The following is a 22,549-nucleotide window of genomic DNA, read 5'->3' on the forward strand; positions in this document are numbered from 1 at the left end:
TGGGATGTTCCTGATCTGCAGTGGTCAATATCTATCAAAAGTGCTCCAAGGAAGGAACAATGGTGAACCGGCGACAGGGCCGAGGGACATCGATGCACATGGGGAGCGAAGGCTGGTCTGTGTGGTCCCATCCAACAGACGAGCTTCTGTAGCTCAAACTGCTAAAGAGGTTCATGCTGTTCATGCAATGGGTCACAACTCTTTTAGCAGCAAAATATTAGGTCTTGATGTTATGCCTGATCAATGTTTCATGGATTAGTGCCAAAAGGAAATTTATTACCCGATTGGAGGTTGCTAAGTGGCGAGGTGGAGATTTGAGACACATCTCCCCTCCAGGGTGTTTTCTTGGCTGATTCCCAATGCTTCCAGAATAGGCTCCGGATCCACCTTTATCTTGACCCTGATGAATGATTCAATGTAAAATATCTAGTCTTTTATCTAAGTATATACTTCTACCCCTCAGGATGTTTGTTTTTTACCAACGTAACAGCTCTGTCAAGTTCCCAGGAAAAAAGTGGAGCATTAATTAGACCCCATGCTTCAAATTTATCAAAAGGCTCGTCTTCATTTTACATTAGTTTTCCATTTGACCTTAACATATCATAATGATTAAAACAGGTGTCTGACATATTCAGCACATATTGCTTTAGTATTGCAAGATGACTTAACAGATTATAATTATTACCACATTTATACACTCTTAATTAATGTTTTTTTTTTTTTTTTGATGAATTTTTGCTTTCTAACAAAACTTTTCCAGAAGACACTATACAATGTAATATTCAAAGATTTATCAGTATGATATACTGGCTGGATGTTTTACTAAAACAAATGTCTGAAGCTCATTTTATATTCAATGTCTACGTTGTATCCTATAATCCTGTCGTTCTTTTAAAGTTTGTTTCATAAACAATAATTTTACAGTGGCATTAAAAAAAAAAAAACCTGTAAAATGTTCCAGTGAAGTGGAGATGGGGCGGGTGGTTAGGTCATCCATTACCAGAGAAATTCTCCAGCAGGTTTTTTGGAAACAGCCGAAACCTGTTGGAGCAGGTACGGAGCATGAAAACGAATCTATGCCCGGCTAAAAAGTTGTGGCTGTTTGTTCTCCTGCACAAAGCAGAATTGCAAGCAAAGAGGTAAGCCATTTCCTTGTACTGATCCTTGATTTTGGTTAATTATATGTTATAAAATTGGTAGAAGTAGTGATCAGAAGTGATTGTCGGTAAAAAAAAAAAAAAGCGAGCAAGAGTTGCGTGTCTTATCAGTATCATCAAATTACAACATTATAGCCAGAATAAACACTGTTGGTATAAACAATCTTAAAACATTGTGTGTAACCTGAAACTTGATAGAAGGAAGACTTGAGGAAAAAAATAAGCATGTGTATTGCTGACTTGTCAAACTACACAGGATAAAGAAAGAAGGAGGGCAGGATTGCAGGAGTCTCTTGAGAAGGACCAAAACTCAAAGATGCACCAGGGTCGCCTGCGTTTACGGCCATGGCTGGAAGAACAGATTCGGTCAGGGAGATATCCAGGAGTCGTATGGCTAGATGAAGTAAGGCTTAATTGCATGTTTTCACTGTTAAACGTTTTTCTACATGTGTTAAACGCTTCTAAACAATCTATATGTCGTTTATAAGGGTTGAAAACCAAAGTGTAATGAAGCCTACTAATAAGAATGGTTTCAGTACATTCATGTATGCCATGCTTTACTGAGAAACTGGATTATTGAATGGATTCTGCTTCCTCCTTCCTCTTCATCTTCTTCCTCCCCCTCTTCTATGTAGCTTTCCTATGCATGTTTTAAAATACCTGATAAATTTGCATGAAGGACACTTTTCTCTTAAAATGTAATGACATTTTAAGGTATTAGGTTGGTATTATTTGGATTAGAGAAGACAGTGATGGAAAAAAAGCATCTCCATAAGCTTTCTGCATATCATGTGTCGATGAACTTCATATATATTTTCTGGTCTTATTATATCTCAAAAACCTGCTACTGAAAGATCATTTTTAACAAAGCTCCTTTTTTTTTCATTGTTGCCACCTCTTCAAAATGTAGACTGCTCAGGTCTTCCAGATTCCTTGGAAACATGCCGCTCGACATGGCTGGAATATAGACAAGGACGCCACTTTGTTCCGAAACTGGGCCATTCATACAGGTGAGAGACAAGTCCAGGCATCAGTGGACACTGTCTCCAATTACATCTCAGCATGGCTTCCTGAACACATGCAGATACTGTTGCAAACTGTGAGTCCATAGGACTGAGCTACAGACTGAGCTACCTGTCACTTGCTTGAAACTAAATGATATTTGATACACCTCTGAGCTTGATGCCCAGTCATATTCCAGGTTTGTCTAAAACACCTGATGATCTGCAGTGGAAAAACTACAATGATCGTTAGAATATAGTACAAAATAAATATGTGAACAAGTATATATATATATGTTATTTGGATTATCCAGATGATATATTCTTAACTATATATACAAATAGAAGAAAGAAAGCTTCAGGAATGTTCAGAAGGAATGCCATGCTTTAGGTTTCAGATTATGATCCTCAAGATGCTTCCGGGAGAGATTTTGCACCATGTGCAAACAAAAGCCGCCAGATACGAAGCTTAAAGCAGATGCTGCATAAATTTACAATATTCATGAACAATGTTTACTCATTCTTCTCATCCTGTATTTGAAATTTCCATTCTCAGTTTTCTTGTGGTAAAAGTGTTATTATAATATTTGTTTTGCTGTGTTTTTACTCATTGTATCTAAAGGGAGATACAAACCTGGTGTTGACAAACCAGATCCCAAGACTTGGAAAGCCAACTTCCGCTGTGCTCTCAACTCCTTGCCAGACGTCCAAGAGCTTAGAGACAAAAGCATTAAGAAAGGTCACAATGCTTTTAGGGTGTATATTCTACTCCCCAACAGCAAATTGCCAAAGAAGGGAAAAGGCAAGTTTTCACAGCTAATATATAACTTTTGTGTTGGACAAAATGCAGTTTGGACAAAGAGTTATTTGAGAGGCATGTGCTGAAGAACAATATTAAGTTTTCTGTTAATTTTATTATAAACAAAGAGAAAATGGTGGAAGGGAGAACTAAACGCATACACTTACATATACAAACTCACAAATCACCACAGTTAAACCCAAAGGACGATGATAAAATACTACTTATAAGTGCTACAAACTGATAGTTATCATATAATATGTAATAATAATTTCATGTAATATGTAAAGAAATTGTGCGTTCTTCAAGCGTGTTTATCCAATCGGTATCTGGGAAGTACTAAACAATAAATAGCCAATAATGCATTATTTTGATTTTGCTGCATCCAAATTGTGGCAGATAAACAGTCACAGGAGCAGATTTTGCTCCCTTTAAGTCTCAACTATACAAATCTTTAATTAAGCACAAAGAGCTTAAACAGGTTTATGATGGTGACGCAGGCATTGAACTTCAGACTTAACCTTCAATATTTGATTTCCACTTTCTCCAGTGTCCAGCTTAGACATGGAGAATGCCAGAGTTGGTTTGCCTGCATTACGACCACACACCACTGCACATCTGGAAAGGTTTACAGGTGAGCAAATAACATCCGATAACACCAAAATATCAGAAAACCCTTATTTATAAAGCTATGAAAGTCAAATTTTAAACCAATTTGTAAGAGAATCCTATACAAGATTAAACTATTCTACTTTTCTCCTTCATTAGAAGCTTTTTGGAAGTATAAGGACGACGCCCGAGGTGTTCCTCCTGAGATGTTTGCTAAAAACTGCCACTCATCTTTACCAACAGTGAAAGAAGAACGCTCAGCTACCTACTGCTGTTCCCCAACCAACGGCGGCATGACAGCACATGGTGAGAGTAATTACATATTGCTCAGGTTTATAGTGATGATTTCGTTGTTTACAAAGTGTACATTTTCAATTTTCCACAGAAGTTCAAGCAAATGCAATGGAAGACCATGAGCAGACTGAAGCAGTGTTAAAGGCAAGACATTTTAAAAAGACTATCATTGTAAAAAAGAAGCAGTCGTGATTTTAGTGTCTGTTACTGTTAAGTTATTCGGATTGATATATAGGTACTGTCTGTGTTTTCTGTCTTATCGATTGGTCTGACTTCAGAATTAGTTGTCTCTCCTCAACAAAATTAGCTAGCTATACGTATAAACCTTACTTACAATTTATTTTACATTGTTTACCCAATGCTAAAATAAGAAGCTATACTACTAAATTGTTATGGACTATGTAGATCACAACTGCAGGGGCTTAGCATACATATTTCTGATTGCCACTGCTATGTTAAATTTCATTAGATTTTCAGTAGTTGGCAGTAGGTAGGTGAGAGAAGCAAAACGAAGCACACTGTCCAATAAATGTTAAGATATTTCCTCTTGATACACTCAAATACAATTTAGACTGTCATGGGATCCTCAGAAGCCAGGTTTCGATCAAATATAATTCATGTGTAATGTTCTGATATGATATATGAATGATAGTTCATCATTTAGATGAAATTGTAGGCTTTGCGCTAGTTTTTAAGCAATTCCCAGTGCTATGAACCAGTCATTACATTAAATAGGAGGTTAATGGAAAAATAGCTAATAATCGATCACTAACTCAGCAGTGAATTTACCAAATCGACACAAAGGTATTATTTTTCTGATGGGCTAATAAGAGCTAAGCTCAGGGGACCAAACTATTAAACAATTATCACACACTCAGCCAGCTGTGGTCATGATTTTAATTATTTAGCTTACAATGTCGTACTGGATTCATGCTAGGCTGCATCGAAATAGCAAAGAAATAAATAAATTATAAAATCTTTTTGTTTAAAAAAACGAAGAGCGAAAATTAAACTTACACCCTGTCACTTGTACTTGCATGTAATGTCTACTCTGGAAAATAGCTGCTTAGTCTGTCTGCTTTGAGTTTCTTCTGAAAAGGCATTCTGGGGAAATAGGATAGAAGATATAATCCTTCTTTTTTTTTTTGTTTAAAGCCTAAATAGAAACCAGATAGGGTTTTTCTTAACCCTGCTACTCTTGTGTGAGGGTGTGTGATTGGCAAATATGTCTTTCATTTTGAAACAGCAAACTCATGTATTTTTAATCTTTCAAATACTGAAAGTCTTAGTCCAGCTAGCTCATTGCTACCAGTTAAACATGCAGCCTTTTTCATGTATTTATTTTTAAAAAAGCCTATGTGACTGGAGTTGAGTTGGAATATTCTGTCATTCATCCAAGGGTCTTAGTCATCTTAACCTTTGTACAGCAACTTGATTCGAGTTGCTGGAACAAGTTAGCATTTGAAGGACAAATTTTCCCTTGAACAGGAAGCAAGCCAGCTTTATATAGAACCTACGAACAGTGGAGATGAAACATGCTGACCTTAGATTATGTTTTTACTAGCCAGGAAATCTAGCAATCAAAAAAGTATTCTACTGCATGGGAGAAAAAACAAAGAACAAAGAGAATAACTTATTACTACCAGGGCATAACTGGAATATTCTGAGTCAGTCTTCCTCCCAATTTCTTACGAAGTCACACTTGGAGGCCAGATTCAGTGATTCAACTTTCAAGCATATGAACATTTTTGAAGGCCGTAAAGAACAGAATTAACGATGCTCTCATTGCATTATAGATAGTAGACCACCTACAGAACACAGACCATTGGAGCCCTTTGCATGAGCATGAAAGAGGCTGGAGACCAGCAAATTCCTGGATGGAAGGTCTTCGTAAGTTAGCAAAACAATACAACCACTTCTTCTAATGTATTAGTATTGTTCAGTAATGTGGTGATTAAATATCTGCTGATATTCAAGTGAACTTGTTATAAAATCCTCAGACATTTTGTGACTCATTGATTTCAACATATTTATTGTTCTAGATGAAACAATGGACTGTTCTAGCTACCCCTTCCAGGCAGATTGGCACAATCACAACATGACAAGTCAATTTGTCTGAATAAACCAACAAGGCAGCTGATCAGAGCACTTCATCCACGGTGGATCACATGCACACAAAAAGTGCAAATCAAATACAGCACACAACTAACGGACCTGTTCAAGAACCCTATAAGCATGACTGCCTGTAAATGACTATAAAGCTCGTCACTATTAAGCTATAACCATATTTTGTGTGAAACACAGAAGAGCTGTATGTATCAAAACTATCATTTAAGCTTGAGACTGTAATGTTTTTTCTTTTATTTCCCTGAATTGTAAAGATGACGGTAAAAAAAAATACAAGTGACTTTAGTCTGCGTTATATTACATATAGAGGACGTCTATTAAGACGCATTCTATTTAAATGAAGATGAAGTGGTGCTTTAACATTGTCCCCGCCCCCTGTAATCACTACGGTCACTTGTGCAAAGTATCTTCACATCCAGAACTTTGTCACTCCTACATTGCTTTTATTATGAATAAAATTTTTATAAATAATTTTATACTTTGTAGATTTCTGACACTGTGTGCTTAATGAATACTGAGAAATAAAAAATAAATACAGAAGCAACAATTTGTGTGTATTAAGACAACTTTAATGAAATTCACATTCATGTGAATGGGCTTAAACAGAGCTGTTTGAATACACAATTGCAAGGCAATTAGTTTGTGTCAAAGCAAGGTTTGGGGAAAGCAGTTTTCCGGCGAAGGGCGAAGTCTGGTTCCCCCAAATACAAGTGGAAAAAAAAAAAAAAAATTGACAGACCCAGTCGTCAAGGCTAGAAAAGAAAGTCAGTCGAGAACGAGCGATGTTTAACGATCAAAAGCCTGGCTGAAGTTCCTCTTTTGACCACCACCTCTTCCTCTACCTCGTCCTCCACCTCGTCCTCCTCCTCCACCTCGTCCTCCTCCCCTCCTCCACTTCGGTAGTTGCCCCCACGAAAGCCGCTGCGAAATCCGCCACGGAATCCGCCGCGACCTCCGGACCCTCGTTCTCCACGGCTCCGCGTGTTTTCCTCCAGTTCGGGAAGTTCGGTGGCGATGGTCAGCTCCCATCTGCGGCCATCTTGCCATTTGTCCTGTAAAAGAGGTAGAAAGGATGACTGTTTAGTTAGGAAGTCGAGAGTTTGGTTCACGCTGGCTAGATTTGACAGGGCATAAGTTGTGAAATTTGAGAATCTGGAGTCCAACAGGTTAAAAAACCTCAAGCGTGCGTTTACATAAGCTGGAGAAATTTATTTCACATGACAAGGATTAGAGATCTATAGAGGAGGTATGCTTCTGCACCACGCCTCACTTGTATCAAATTATGCACTGATTGCAATCTCTCTGTCTCTCACACAGACACACACACTCCAAATATTGCCATACCTGGATCTCCTTCACCTTATCGGCCGGAACATCAAAGCAAACCCCCTAACAAAGGAACAGAGACAAATGAAAAACTCGTACATCGACAAACTGTACTTAATATACAGCACGACACGCTGCACTTCTTCATAAGAAATCGAACGTTTGCTGCCGAATTGTTAGCAAAAAACAAACCTTTTTGCTCTTAAGGAAGGCCATGCGCTTGATCTGGTCATCGATCTCCTCCCCGAGCTGCTCTTTCAGCCCTCGCCAGGCAAAGCCGATGTTATGCATCTCCTGAGAGCAGTTGAGCACCAACGTGGTGTAACCCTTAGAGAGGAAAAAAATAAAGAAAGAAAGAAATAAAAAAGGAGAGAAAACAAACAAATGTAAACCGTTTCAGTCTCTGTGCCTTGTATCATTTAGTAAATTTGCCAGACACAAGAGGACAAAGAAGCTCTGGCTCTCATTTAACTGCTATAACAACTACAACAACACTTAAGTTTTATTTGTCTATCGTTTTTAACAATGGACACCGTCCCAAAGCAGCTTTACAGAAATAGATTACAAAATACACATTTTTCATAAATCAGTCCCTATGATTTTATCCCTTTTATATGAACAAGCCAGTGGCAAAGAGGAAAAACTCCCAGAGATGGTATGAGGAAGAAACCTTGAGAGGAAACCAGACCAGAAATCCAAGAGAACCTCATCTGGGTGACCCCGAATGTCCATTCATTAGTTTAATCATTGTTAAGGTTATTAACTTCACTGTGAATATGCAAATCTGTTCATGACCATTGTAGCCCAACGCCAAAGTAGCAAACCTGGTATTATTTTCAGTCCAAATCCAGCTTCATGGTTCTTGAAAATAACCTTGTGGATCTTTACGCCGTTCATGGAGAACCGTCCTCAGCTGCGTGTTCTCCGATTGAAAATAACTTTATCCAGAGGTGGACATTCAATACTTCTAAATTTAACTGTACGCAATTATTAAGATGATGTTCAAACCCTGCTTGTGTCTGGCTCTTCAATCCCAACAGAGGTTTAACACCAAAATATATTTGGCTGAAGTCACAAATGATGAGTAGATTAGAGGTTAGAGATGTCTGCTAAACATTACCATGAATCTACATGGTCCAACAATGTTTAAAAGCCTTGAGGAAAAAAAAAAATCTGAAAACCAACTCATTTCAATCGACTTACAACATCCGAGTTCATAAGCGACCTCTGCTCCAGACTCGTGGCTCCTGATATGTGTGCAAGAGCAGCTGCTAAAGCATCCACCGCACCGCGCTCTTCTACCAGCCTCTCGGCCGCCGTGCGAAAATGTTCGATGGCTGCTGGAGGAACGGAATCCAGAAACCTGGAATAAAGGATGATGTTGAAAAGATAAAAAAAAAGTGAAATTAAGGTACGAATTAAGCACATTTATTAAAAAGTTAAACAGACTGTATGTATAACTCCAGGTGTGGGATTCTAAATAAATGTACTTTTTTACAACACGCCAATGTTGTGAATTTTGCACAGTACATACAGAACACTGTAGAGCTTTGACCCTGATCGGGTTTTCATAATCAGGTGCCTCACCTCACCCAGGGTTTTATTCCTCTACCACACCACCATGTCCAAGGAGTAAAAATTTATACAACACTGCAAATATGGTTTTTATACCAGATTGTAGAGACAGTCCACGATACAAGCTGCTTCCTGTTCTCATGGCGGAACAGCTGTAAACAACCTTTCCTGTACTTTCACTTGAACTTTAGACCAAAAGGAATGCAGCTGGTTAATGGGAAACCGGAAAACGCAGCATCCTTGGACTTTCCCACGGTGGAAAATGTACTGTTTCAAAGCACTGAAGATTTCGCTCTTATAAGCCATATGAACGTCTCCATATCAATATTAAAATGATATGGTTTTCTCCATAGAAATCATGTAATCATAAGCAAACAATCGTGTTCATGGACTACTTCAGGGGTCTTTTCTGGAGATGCACATGATTGAATAAGGTGCAATAATTCAAGTAGTAAAAATCACCTGACTGCATCTTTGCTGGAGGATTTGACGATGTCATTCGCAGTGGGGACACCGACACGCTTGAAAGTAATGCCCTGGTGGATAAAAAAAAAAGAAAAATCAGCGAATTTAATTATATATGTCTGGTAATTAGAAGGTTATAAGTGTGCAGGCAGAATTAAGTAACTTACAGCCTTCTGCTCGACGTATCGCAGTTGGTCTTCCTCTTTTCGCTGATAAAAACAGATGCAGATGCCAGTTCTTCCAGCTCTGCCAGTTCGCCCAGAACGATGAATATATGACTCAACGTCCTTGAAACGAAAGGAAAATAAAATCCTTTAAGCCAAAGCATATTAACCATTTATTATGACTGATTACAATGAAAAACAAAATCAGACATCAAAATACGATTTTTTTTTTTTACCTTCGGAGGAGAACACTGAACAACCAAATCCACTTCGGGGATATCGAGGCCTCGTGCAGCCACGTTGGTGGCCACCAGGACCTCGAAGGTGCCGTTCCGGAAACCCTTCAGTGTGAGCTCTCGTTGTTTCTGAGGAATGTCTCCGTGTAAAGACTGTGAACTCTGGGAAACAGGAAAGCAATACTTTAAAACTTAATACATAATAGACAATTCAAATGCAGCAAGATCATCAAGAACATTTTGCACTAGACAGGTGCTGAGAGTCTCCTCACTAATCGCCATCAATCAATTCGATATTGTTATACTTGGTATATTCATGGTCAAATTCTGCAAATTTCAGCAAACCTGTTTGATTGAGGTGTTCATGGACAGCTCATGTGCTTCCCTCTTGGTCTCGCAGAAGACGATGGTGCGTCCGTGGCTGCCGCTGTACACCTGCACTACATCTCCGATCACGGCTGCCCTCTGAGACCAATGGCATGCTATGGCCAGATGCTGGAAAACAATCGATACGTAAAAACGGTGCCAAATGCAATTTATCCACTTTGGCCTTTTTTGAATCAAAGTAGACAGAACCCGAGTTCGTGACCACTGGACTGAAAAGTCAAATATCACACGCCTTAGAGAGCCATGGTTAAGTTCAACTCCCAATCCGAATTTTACAGCTTTTGAAGTTTAATAAACTGTTTTTTGCCCATTTAATAAAGAATGATATACAATGAAAAGTTTTAATATTCCATATAAAATATTCTACAGCTATATTTATTTAAAAACAATGTGTGTATTAAAGCAGGCATGGTCCCATTACAACATTTTAGAACAATTGTTTAAAATAAATAAATGTATAGATAAAATTTGGGTTTGACGTCAAAAGACTATCAATTTTAGCTTTTATTTCCTAATATTTACATCACATGCAAAATTATGGGAACAGATTCAACATAGAACTGTAAATAGTGCTTAATTTACGGTTGCACATCCATCGCTTGCAATAATATCAAGCTCGAAAACCACCAACGTCGCGCAAGTGTTGATCTTTTTCGAGCTCATACTATAAGATTTCAGTTGTTTGTATTGAAAGTTTTTTTCAGAACACTCCTTGGGCTCATTTCCTTCATTACGCCCACCTTTGTGTTGCAGTGTCATTTTTAACACCGTGTGCTGCACGATTGACCAAATAAGAATCTAAGCATCCCAAATGCATACTGCATTTCTGTAGATTTTGAAATTCATTGTTACTACCATCGTGAATTTCATAATCAATAAAGCTAAATTTGCACATTCTTAGAAGAAACCATGGAAACAAAAAAATCTGCAGTGCTTTTTGGATCATTAGCAGATCCGTTCTTTCACCAGATTTTGGCTTTGCAAAAAGTAGATCTGTGCTTCTTAGAATCTTTGATTTTTATAAAGGATGGGTGATTTGGATATTGTCTTCTAGAACTCTGCTCTTAAACTTTGTTTTGAGCAGATGACTGATTGTTGTTTTTGGGGTTTGAAGCTGCTGCGGTTTGTTTCCTTGACTGACATGTTTGATGTTTAAAGCACCAGTAATCTCAGGAATTTTAAAATTGTTGTATTGGCCATACACAATGCTTGTGCAACTTTCCCACTTTTCTAAGCTTCTCAAAAAGGTTTCGGTCTCCCAATGACATTTATGCTTTTGAATCTTAACAAGCGAAACCCAGGACTGGACCCAAGAGCAGACGTTTAGAGAAAATATATTGAACACTGTAAGCCAGCACATAAGTAACAAAAGACATCTGATGGTTGCACTGTTTATCACTTGAAAAATAGGTGGGTTCAAACACAACAAAGGGCTTTTCTAAAATCTTGATCTCATTCACCTCAGTTCCGATCGTCTTTAGTGCGTAGCAAAAACCTGCCTAGTCGATCTAATACTTTGGGAGGCACTTCTATCCAGGGAAACTAAGCCAAGATAAGCTCCATTTATAAAAGAGTTTCACGTGAAACCTCTACATTTGATGACTCAAAACTAGGTAATTAGGGCTTCAAAGCGGTCCCCATGAAAAACAACACCACCGACATAGAAACAGATTTATATGCAGGTTAGATTTGATCTAACAATTCCAAGGAGGGGAAAAAAAAAATAATCTGCCCAGACACATCCTCATTCTTTAGTGACAGCTAGTTAGACCAGATATAGATTCAGGAAATCAGGGCATTTTCTTCTTACTCATTTGCATTGGCATGCTTGTTTGAAAAGGTCCAGTAAACTTTTACTGTTGACAAGAGATACTTAAGAGTGTTACATAAAGTATCGGCCCTCTTGACCTTTGTTGCACAACAATAACCACAAGATTTACAAAACATTAAACACTGACTAAAAAAAGCGCAGAGATTTGTTGTTCTGCGTCAACACATGGTAGAAACACTTTCTGGCTGCAGTTACAGCTGAAAGTTTTGTACTTCCACCACCAGGCATTACTGTGACTGGTGGGATTCTCCAGAGCAATGAGCTGAGTTGCTGTTCTGTACATTGTGCCAAAGAGTACATTTCTGATCGGAGATGCTTTTCCCTGTGTCTCAAATCTCCATCCCACCACCTAGCAAACTCCAATCAGGTAATGGATTTCCTTTTGGCACTCGTCCATGAAACAACGAATCAGGCATACCATTATGACCACCTACCTAATATTGTGTTGGACCCCCTTTTTCTGCCAAAACACTTCTGATCTGTTAATCATTAACAGCATGATCTTCTTGAGCAGTTTGAGCTACAGGAGCTTGTCTGTTGGATCGGACCACACGGACCAGCCGTCGCTCCCTATGTGCATCAATGAGCCTCGGCCGCTCACGACCCTGTCGCCGGTTCACCACTGTTCCTTCCTTGGAGCACTTTTGATAGATACTGACCACTGCAGACCAGAAACATCCCACAAGAGCTGCAGTTTTGGAGATGTTCTGACCCAGTCATCTAGACCAGTGGTCCTTAGCTTTTTTAGCGTCACGGACCGGTTTAATGTCTGACAATATTTTCACGGCCCCGCCTTTAAGGTGTGGCGGATCAATACAACAAAATAAAATGATCCGACCATAAACTGATATTTTCTAAATATAATAATAAACGTGAATCCACTGGGTTTTTTGTTCGTTTTGCTCGCTTGGGAGTTTAAATTTAGCGGTAATGTACTGTGTGTTAGCGGCCGGAGCCCCTTTAAGAAGGTAGCGGATGGAGGTAAGACGTGACTGAGGCATCATGACATGCATCAATAGTGAGTCATAGACAGATGTGGAGAAGAAAATCCGGGAATTTTCCAAAATAAAACATTCAGAATCAGATAATAAATAAAACAGAAATAATGCAAGTTATGTATTCTTTCTGTGCGGCCCGGTACCAATTGACCCACGAACCGGCGCGTGGCCCGGGGGTTGGGGACCACTGGTCTAGACATCTCACAATTTGTCAAACTCACTCGAATCCTTATGCTCGCCCGTTTTTCCTGCTTCCAACACGTCAACTTTGAGGACAAAATGTTCACTTGCTGCCTAATAAATATATCCATCCACTAACTGGTGCCATGATGAAGAGATAATCACTTCAACAATCATAATGTTATGTCTGGTTGGTGTCTGGACGATGTTCCCACTGAAGTGTGAATGCCTCCAGCACATAGAAGGTAAAAAGGATTAAAAAAAAATAAAATAAAGGTCTGCCATTTCAGTGCTATGATAGCTTTTCAAGGTTGGTGTTCAAGATGTTTAAAACCGTTTCCTGAAACCAGATATCTACTTGGTCTTCATGATGCTTGTTTGCACGTCTTTAACGAACTAATATCTTCCAGTAACGGGTGTATTCACGTTGACATTTTATTTACACACCAGCGAATGGCAACAAGGTCCGTAAGTTCCTACGCGACTAATCCAAGGGTTTCACAACAAGAGACTGAAACAGACGTATTAAACGAATTACAGAAGTCAGTGCTGTTATAAAGTAATTCCCCGCATTACCGCGGGTCGAATCTGGCGCCCCCGGTTTATCACCGAATTGCATTTGCTACATAACTAATTTGGCTGATTTTTCCGGTCTCTCGTGGAGAGCATGATAAACCAAAAAACACAGGGAATTGTTTTTAATGGAGTTTTATGTTGAAATAATTAAATTTATTAGTAAAAAAAAATGTACTCTATTCTTGCGAAGGTTTGTGTTTTAAGTGTGTGGGAGGATCCAAAATTTAGATTACTGTTCTGGCATCCAATTGAATTGATATTTCCATTGTGGTGATTACAGTTTAGATTGGATAAAATCAGCAGAAGGAAATTCTTACCTCAACAGTGGTGGCTGCTTTCTGAGATCTTTTGCCGATAAGGTCCACGTGGACGTACTGGGGCCGCATGTACTTCTTGGCCACGTCGTAAACCCAAGAAGGGCAAGTGGCAGAAAAGAGCAGAGTCTGAGGGTTGCTTTCATCACCTGAAATTAATGGATTGTCCTGGTCATGTCCTGGTAGCACAGTTGCATATTCGATTTCATTTATTTCTATGGGTTTATTTATTTATTTTTTAAAATCAACCGATAAAATATTGACTCTACATTACGTTAAAATCTTTTGCTTTGAAAGTAAGAAATGATTGAGGTCCAAATAGAAAATTAGACAAGCTGAAAAAAAAAAAAAAAAACGATTTCGATATATACAGGACCCTCAAACACCATATCTCTTTCCCTTCGTATTTTTCATAACTTCAGCTTCAAGTTACTATCATTTTTATCCTCTACACAATAGTTATTCTTATTTACGCCCTTCTACCTGATAGAACTAGTCTTCATTTTCATGACTGGTATTAAAGTTAAAAAAAAAAAAAAAAAAAAAAAAGTACACAAACTTTTATTTAAATTATTTTGATCCATATTTTCCAGAATTCAGCCATAAATCTTCACGTGAAAATGTCCATACGTTTAACTAGCGTTTGTTTTTTTCTTGCCTGAAAACATGGCTCACCTTTTTTGTAGGAAGCAGAGAGGATCTCCTCCACTTGCTCGGCAAAGCCCATATCGAGCATTTGGTCCACTTCATCCAGCACCACATGTTTCAGCTGGGACAAATCCAGTTTGTTGTTCTGAAGGTGGTCTTTTATTCGGCCAGGGGTGCCAACAAGAACGTCGATCCCGTTACGAATGGCGTCCACTGTAACAGACGTGCATAAGCAGGTGTAAGAAACCAAATTATGCACATTTTCTTCAACCAATTTCAAGTTTTTGACAATGTTATATGAAGGAAAACACAATTCTAATAATAATTAAATCCGGTTATATAATGGGTTTGAGAAATGTTTATTTAAATATTGCATAACGCAACATTTCATCTACACTCATCACTTCACACCCAGTCATATGATCAACAAAAGACTGTTTTTGTGTGTCATTACATTCAACTTGTGTTTACTCACCGAAAAACTGTATTACCTTGGAACTGAGATGGGTGATAAAGCATTTTTTCTAGATGTATTATTTTATGTAACCGCAAGGTGCGGCTTCCAAAGTTATTTCTATCTGCTATCAGCATGATCTCTAAAATGTACACAGTACAATGTTGGGTACGTGTCAGAGACAGAAATACCACAAAGAGAAAAGGTTTTAATTCTAGTTCAATTCTAATTCCAAGTCATTTATCGTGACCTTTTTGAAAACCAATCCCATAACAATCCTGCAGTGCAGGCCCAGTTTGCAGTACTTACCTTGAGGGTTGTAGGAGCTTCCTCCATAGAAGCAGTGAACAGAGAGCTTCTTGGTGACATCCTTGAAGTCTTTAGACACCTGAATTGCCAACTCTCGGGTCGGAGCTAGAACCAGAACCTGTAAAAATTTAAAATAAGATTACAGTCCTTTAATAAAGGCTCTATTACGCCACATGAAATGAGCCAGAGGTCAAGGATTTGATGACTCGACTCTTTACGTAAGTGTTATTTTTCCAGCTAAGGGCGCAACATATTACAGTTCGATTGTAATCAAGCAAGAAAGAGTTCAAACCTAAAATATCAGAAAATCAATAAGTGATACTGATGTTATAGGTGATAAGTTAGATAAAAAATAAAATAAAAAAAAGCACACCTAAGCGTATAGTTTTAAATAATTTTTGGGGAAAAAATTAAAAAAATTAAGAAAATGCATTCAGAAACATTTTGTCCTCCTGCTGTCACTTCCAAGGTAATTAAATGACACTCAAATGAGAACATCCTTAAATTCCACTGAGGTCTTCATTTACATTGTCTCATTTTAAAAACCCTCTACTCTTACCTTTAATCTTTATGCTCACAAACCACACCGCATCTGATACCTACACTACAATTGATTGTTGGCAGCAATCTGATCACTTTCACATGTGAAACTCACCTTTGGTGCTCTACCTCTTCTTTTGTCCTCGCCTCCAGTCTGTAGTTTCTCTATCAGTGGGATCGCGAACGAGAAAGTCTTTCCTGTGCCGGTTCGTGCTTGGCCGATCACGTCCTTCCCGTCGTAGACAGAGTCGAAGGTCTTCACTTGAATGTCGAACAGATACGTCACACCCCGAGCTGCAAAATATGAGAGTTATTAATAAAAGTGCAAGATCTCATAAATGGGAAAAAAAAATTAAACAGTTGAGCAGACAAACTTTTGAGTAGCTTGATGGTGTCCTGTGAGATTCTGAAATTTGAGAAATTTCCAATTTTTTGCTCCGGTGTCTCCTGTAAGACAAAAACAAACAATAAGTGTGTGTGTGAGATCGATCTATCTATCTATCCATCACCTCATGATACAACAATAAATATATCTATTCCTCAGACATCTGTAAAACTGTCTAAAAAGACCATTAACAACAGCTGCAAAAATACCCTTATATGCAGTCTTTTTTTTTTTTTTTTTTAAAAAGTCTTCTATGGGGGGAAAAATGTAATATTCCGATCCAAATTAGCATGTGATGTAGCCACATCACGTCTCTCTCTGGTTGTTTAAGTGGGGTCTGAGCTCGGACTCACAAACGACCTCAGCTCCTTTTTTCTTTCCAAATGAATCTTGTGTCAAAAGGCGCTCCACTGTTTCATGAGTGGGTCATGGAGGGGATGAGGTTTATATTCCAGAATGGCTTTGTGGCTACAATAACCTCGGTAATGATGGCACTATAATGAAAGGAAAGTTTCCCCTTTTGATTCCGGGTTCCCCTTAATGTTTCTTCCCAATATTTTCTCAAGGAGTTTTTCCTTGTTATGGTTGTCACTGACTCGCTCATTAAGGGAAATATTTATAGGCACAAATTTGTGTCACTGAAATGTATATATTTCTGGAATGCTAATTTTGATCATTTACAAATAAACTTGAATTGAACAGAATAAAATGGAGTGACCGTCACCCCACATTCTGGAATTTAACCAGAGCCACCATTGGGATTATGGTCACTTTTCTTGCCACGGTCCCTCTCCCCTGTTTGCTAGAAAGAGTTCAAGAATTCTGGACTCCATCATGCTTTACCTTCAACACAGCAGAAAGAATCTCCTGCAGATCTGTGCCTTGACACAAACCGGTCTCTGAGCTCTTCCTTATTCGGCTGTTCGACCTTATAAAAGACAGGTGTTTGCCTTTCCAAATCTTTTGAAATTGCCCCAGGTGGACTTCAATGGGCGGAGCTACGCACATTAGGCACGATTGATACACCTTTATAAAAGCGCTTAAGTTACATAGGCTTGGTAAATGCCAGGGGCAGGACACATTCCCGAAAAGTAGTACGTCTATGTTGAATGACAAGTATCAAAACAAAACTGTGCAAGTTATGGAGCTGATTTTTAAATCTACACGAATGTTCGGACAAAAAGAACTGTCCAAGTTACACATAGTGAAAGAAATCCTAACTGGAAAAAACGCTCACGGTAACCTACCACATCCTTTTCACTCTCTTCACTAGAGTCTTCACTGGACTGTGGGGAGGTAGAGTCTGTAAAATGCCCGTTGACTTTCGCTGGAGATTTGGGGGATTTTGCACCATTGGCGTCAACGGGTGGTTGGTCGACTGTTGCGCCATCCGGTGCTGCTGCCTTCTTTTTCTTCTTTTTTTTCTGTCAGGACGTCAAAGGAAACCATGCAATTGAACAAATCATCAAAAAAAAAAAAAAGTGGAAGAGTGTAAATCAGTAAGACACCATACTGGATAAACCTGCTGCACATTATATTTGTTGGTGCAAGTGGTTTGGAAGCTGTTTGTACACAAACAGATTAAATGGCAACATGTCAAATGATTAAAATGATGTATTTATTTAAAATACAATTTTCTCTAAAGACGTGTTTCCCTCGGTTTTGGGTATAGTACGTCTCCAGTACTGCGACTGCCACACAAACACCGACCCTGCATGATTTACTTAATTCATTATCAGTCAGAATCATTCTTTAAACCATGTTTACACAATCTCAACCTGTAATTGTTTTTATGTCCAATTATTATTATTTAAATGACTTGTAATTGACAAATTAGGTCTAATTACATCATCGTAGTGATAATGGTAACAAATGATTAAAATGATATGATTAAAAAAAAAAATTATAAAATAAAAAAATATATATATATATACACACACCACGGCCAAACCAAATTCGTTCCAACTCGCATCTCTGAGCATCAAAGCATCGCTGGCAGTTAGCAAAAAGGGCATCCTACAGAAAACATTTTAACTGAAAGAGGTCTTTATTCGGAGAGAGTCTTAAAGTGCTGTGGAGTCTCAATCAATGAATACATTCTTCATGCTTGTTAATTAGTATACAGACTAATTATATTGTCCATCCAAAACGTTAGGAAAGAAAATAGATAGTAATGACTATGAGGTACGTGGATAAAGACTGCTAAAGCCTTAGCGGGACATAAAGTGGAAGGTTGTTTCACCACTTCGGTGCCAGAACAGAGGAGTCTTGAAGCATGTCATCGCTGTACCCTGAGACTGGGGACTGTTCGAGTTGTGGTTGAGGATCAGTAGATGCATAGCGCAGTGCTGCGAGATACAGGGGTGGTGGTCCGGTTTTGGCTTTGTAGGCAAACATCAGGGTTTTAAATCTGGTCAAGAGTCAAGTCAAGAAGCTTTTATTGTCATTTCAACCATATAAAGCTGACGCAGTACACGGTAAAATAAAACAACGTTCCTCCAGAACACTGCTGCTACATTTATCTGGTGCAGGAAGCTGAAGGGGAGCCAGTGGAGACACTTCGTGCAGCTGCATTCTGAAGTCAGAATAATCCCTTACCAATGGATCATTAAAAGCACACAATTCCTTTAGATTTTCTACTGTGATTGGTCAGGGATTGTAATTTGTTAAAACAGCGGCTCAGACAGTAGTGGTGGCCTGAATGGCAAACCACAGGTTTGATAGGAATTCATTCACATTTTAAACGTGGTCGCTTGACATGACAATCAAAACCACGTCACGGTCGCCAAGGAAATGCGCCTGGTCCAACATGGAGAGATTATGTTCAATTAATGACTTAAGTATATGTACTTTTACCCATAATGGTTGCTGCCTTTTCACACACCCTGAAATCAAACCCAACAATAATTAAAAACACGTCAAATGGTTTGCCAAGGACATTGTGTTAAAGGAGATTATTGGACCCAACCTGTAGAAGATGCGCATGATTCGCATTGCTTGTGGCCACAGAAAGTGTTTAAAGATTACGATGATGATGAACATGTCCTATTAAGGGATAATTACCTCGGACTGCTCGTCTGCTGTGTTCACGAGCTCGTCACTGGAATGCAGGTTCTTTACTTTAGCTGCTTTTCTCCCCAGGTTTCCATTAATGTCAGGAGACTTCTGCACTGTCCCGTCGGCTGTGTCCATCTTCTCACGTTTGACCTTTTTGGGAGCCGGTGGCTCGCAGTCAGCGGGTTCTTCGGTCATAGTGGTTTTCTTCTTCTTGACCTTGTCCTTCTTCTTCTGGTGAATTAAAAACATTTTCATGAACATCGGAAAAAAATAAAAGAGGATCAACTAAAAGTAATAACTATTTGAACTTAGTCTTATGGTTTAGAAATTTAGTGTAATGATTGAATCAGTAGTGTAAGAAAATATAATCGTAATAAAAATGAATATTTTTTAAACAACTGTTAGAACAACTGTGGGAATATGAGGAATAAAGCATTGAAGACGATGCTTCTTAAACATGATGAACTTTGCAGAACTTTAACACACATCACGTCCTTGTCTGATCTCCTACAGCGAATTAATCAACGTCTTCCAACCAATTAGAATCAAGTGTAAACAAATGCATGTTGCAGAGCTACTCGTCACACACAATAGATAGGAAAAGTACCCATTCATACCAGTGTTAGAACGCTGAGTTTGTGATAAAAAAAAAATAAATACTTTTTTCCCCTCAGGAACACAATCCCCTAGGTGCAAAAGTATACACACCTCTAAACTACCACATTGACTAGGCAACAGTTTTCCCAATATTTCACAAAAATGTAGGAGAACCAGCTGGTATGTGTAGCAGTGTCGGGATAAAAGCTCACGTTATTCCAATCTTATGGTGGATTTTGCAGCAAACAGAGTTATGAAATTACATTATTACACTCTCAGCGGACCAGAACACATTTTTTTGTCACATAGTTTGGGGTCATTTAATTGAGCTTGTATGCAAGCAAAAAAAAAAGGACTTGTGTGTAGCCTTCCTACGCCTGGGAAGAATTCAATAGATTGTCGTCACATGCAAAGAATAATCAACACCCGTCAGATGTTCCTGCAGGTTCTTTAATGTTGCCGTGAGTCTATTGGCGGCCTCCCTGGTACGTTTTTTTTAATTTGTCATTTCCTAACATGACACGTCTTGGTTAAAAACTAGCAGTTTGTGCTAAATTTTACATTATTTCCATGCCACTCCAGTTTCCAGAGTTTAAGTTAAAGCTAAACCAGTGCCTGATGGTTTGAAAGCCTTCCTCAATCTTGGCAAGGCATTTGTCTTTAAACCCTAATAGCAAACACTGACAAACAAATCACAAACAAACAGATCTGAAGCTGTTCTGAGGTAAAATCATCCACAGGTGACTGACAGGTTTTTTTTTTCTTTTTTCAGAAGGTGGTTCATCAAATTCTTCAAGACAGCAAGCTCAAAACAACAACATTCTAGTTTCGATATTATTCTTCTAGACTCAATATTCTGGTTAATTGCACTATTGTTGTATGTGAACTGGCTGCTGTAACATTACAATTTCCATCCATCCATCATTCAATAAGATGATTATTTTGCACACTCACTGCATGGAAAAATGAGAAATAACTAAGACAGACAGCATTCAGGAAATTTGCATGGACATTTAATATACTCTGTATATGAATTTATAATTATTATACAATAACTACAATACACAGATAATATACTCTGTAGATTAATTGGACTACACTAAAATAGGTGAAATATGAAAAACAAACGAGGTGAACGACCTGTTGCTCTGACAATACTAAAGAACCCAGTAAAAATTGTTCCTGGCTGTATTGACATGAGATCACACACTATGAACCATAAAATATGAGGTATTTCCAGACTTTTAACTGTTGCTGTGTATGAAATGTGGACAAATAAATCAGCTGAATGACAACATGTATAAGAAATAATCAATAAAGAAAAGTTTCAATGGGTGTTACATACAGTATGAAATTACATACTCTTTTGCTAGACATTTAAAAGTATCACACGTGTGTGCATACGTGTGGCCATTTTGAACAGTCGATGTGTGCAGTTAACATGATGACCACAAGGGGCGCTTGAGAGTTGTTTTATTTATTTTTTTAACACGTGGTGCGAGCATGGCGCCCAGCTACCATGCATGCTACTTAATAATCGTTTTTCCTCTTCTAACTAATCTGTAGTTTCTTTCCAATCTAATAAAAAATAATAAACGACACGCTGTCATGAAGGGTTTGTAAGATTTTCTCAGCTCGCTCAGGTCTGAGCCCGAGTTTCATGTCCACCAACATTACTGCTATAGCTAGCTCGCTAGCTAGCCGATCTGCATGTTCATTTATCCAGTTGAATTAAGATCAGATTTGCTCTTACTTTGATATCCAGTTTGGTGTCTAATCCCTCATCCACGTCGTCCATGTTGCTAAGGTTGTCGTTGCTTGATAAAACTAAAGATGGCATTATGGACCGTTTCGCCCGCAGATGAACACAGCCTCTGCCACGGGAACAGGCAGGAAAAGGAACGTCATCATCAAACCGGAAGCTGATGAGGCCCCTGGTGTTTCCTCACCCCACGTGCTACAAGGCGGGTCCTTATGTAGAGGATCAAAATGACTTCAATAGGACCGCGGTTCAGGGGCGGGACTTGTCGATGTGTTTGTGTTTGGATGAGCCTCGTGTCAGTCATTTTATAGACACCCTATTGGTCACTGTACATCCGGGGGGTGGAGCCTATTAATACTAAGCACTAAATGTATGAACTTTTTTTTTTTTTTTAGGAAAACATTGAATACTTTTAAGAGCCCATTTAAACTTTTCTTTATTAATTATATCTTATAAAATATTGACAGTATACTTGAAGTTTTATTTTTTGATTTATTTGTCCACATTTCATTCACAGTGCCTGTCAAAAGTTATATATAAAATGTACAGATGTTGAACTATATTTTCAATCAATAAAATCCTCCCTTAGCATGAATAACAGCTTTACACACTCTTGGCATCTGGACAGTTTGTTTCTCCAAATATTCAGCTGAAACATTTTGTCATGAAATGCATTATCATCTCTAATAAAACTTGCAGAAGATGATCTTCACCAGTTGAAGATTTTCTTTCTGACCTTGTGATTCAGTTCGCCCAAA

At 38.5% G+C, this 22,549-nt stretch overlaps 2 protein-coding genes across 3 annotated transcripts; one reads left to right on the forward strand and one right to left on the reverse strand.

Moving 5' to 3' along the window:
- Positions 1 to 983: 983 nt before the first annotated feature.
- On the forward strand, positions 984 to 6,463 carry irf1a (interferon regulatory factor 1a). Of its 2 annotated transcripts, none has more exons than XM_046843030.1 (9): positions 984 to 1,139; positions 1,414 to 1,560; positions 2,068 to 2,167; positions 2,781 to 2,960; positions 3,508 to 3,591; positions 3,810 to 3,872; positions 3,952 to 4,004; positions 5,657 to 5,750; positions 5,903 to 6,463. In XM_046843030.1, the coding sequence occupies exons 2-9, from the start codon at positions 1,474 to 1,476 to the stop codon at positions 5,977 to 5,979; spliced, it is 738 nt and encodes a 245-aa protein (XP_046698986.1). In that variant the 5' UTR covers positions 984 to 1,139; positions 1,414 to 1,473; the 3' UTR covers positions 5,980 to 6,463. The 2 variants fall into 2 exon arrangements, with proteins under 2 accessions (XP_046698986.1, XP_046698985.1); XM_046843029.1 differs by having other exon boundaries at positions 985 to 1,139; positions 3,726 to 3,872.
- A 71-nt stretch (positions 6,464 to 6,534) lies between these two features.
- On the reverse strand, positions 6,535 to 21,948 carry ddx21 (DEAD (Asp-Glu-Ala-Asp) box helicase 21). Its single transcript, XM_046843027.1, has 16 exons — positions 21,783 to 21,948; positions 19,439 to 19,663; positions 17,623 to 17,799; positions 16,365 to 16,437; positions 16,106 to 16,284; positions 15,451 to 15,568; positions 14,715 to 14,900; positions 14,043 to 14,188; positions 10,099 to 10,248; positions 9,754 to 9,915; positions 9,521 to 9,640; positions 9,351 to 9,424; positions 8,517 to 8,676; positions 7,506 to 7,640; positions 7,332 to 7,376; positions 6,535 to 7,039 (listed from the first exon to the last, which is right to left on the reverse strand). Exons 1-16 carry the CDS (start codon positions 21,867 to 21,869, stop codon positions 6,740 to 6,742), a joined length of 2,337 nt encoding a protein of 778 aa, XP_046698983.1. The 5' UTR covers positions 21,870 to 21,948; the 3' UTR covers positions 6,535 to 6,739.
- Positions 21,949 to 22,549: the final 601 nt, after the last annotated feature.

Source organism: Silurus meridionalis, chromosome 28, assembly GCF_014805685.1.
Source record: "Silurus meridionalis isolate SWU-2019-XX chromosome 28, ASM1480568v1, whole genome shotgun sequence".
Taxonomy (NCBI): domain Eukaryota; kingdom Metazoa; phylum Chordata; class Actinopteri; order Siluriformes; family Siluridae; genus Silurus; species Silurus meridionalis.

Bases quoted from the DNA above. Each gene is read 5' to 3' on its own strand.
- ddx21 (XM_046843027.1), bottom strand. From the start codon at position 21,869: ATGCCATCTTTAGTTTTATCAAGCAACGACAACCTTAGCAACATGGAC. The intron at 10,249-14,042 runs GTAAGAATTTCC...ATTGTTTTCCAG, and splicing joins AAGCAGCCACCACTGTTGAG to CATCTGGCCATAGCATGCCA. The intron at 7,377-7,505 runs GTTTGTTTTTTG...TTCCTTTGTTAG, and splicing joins CCTTCCTTAAGAGCAAAAAG to GGGGTTTGCTTTGATGTTCC.
- irf1a (XM_046843029.1), top strand. From the start codon at position 1,474: ATGCACCAGGGTCGCCTGCGTTTACGGCCATGGCTGGAAGAACAGATT. The intron at 2,168-2,780 runs GTGAGAGACAAG...TTGTATCTAAAG, and splicing joins AAACTGGGCCATTCATACAG to GGAGATACAAACCTGGTGTT. The intron at 4,005-5,656 runs GCAAGACATTTT...ATTGCATTATAG, and splicing joins AGACTGAAGCAGTGTTAAAG to ATAGTAGACCACCTACAGAA.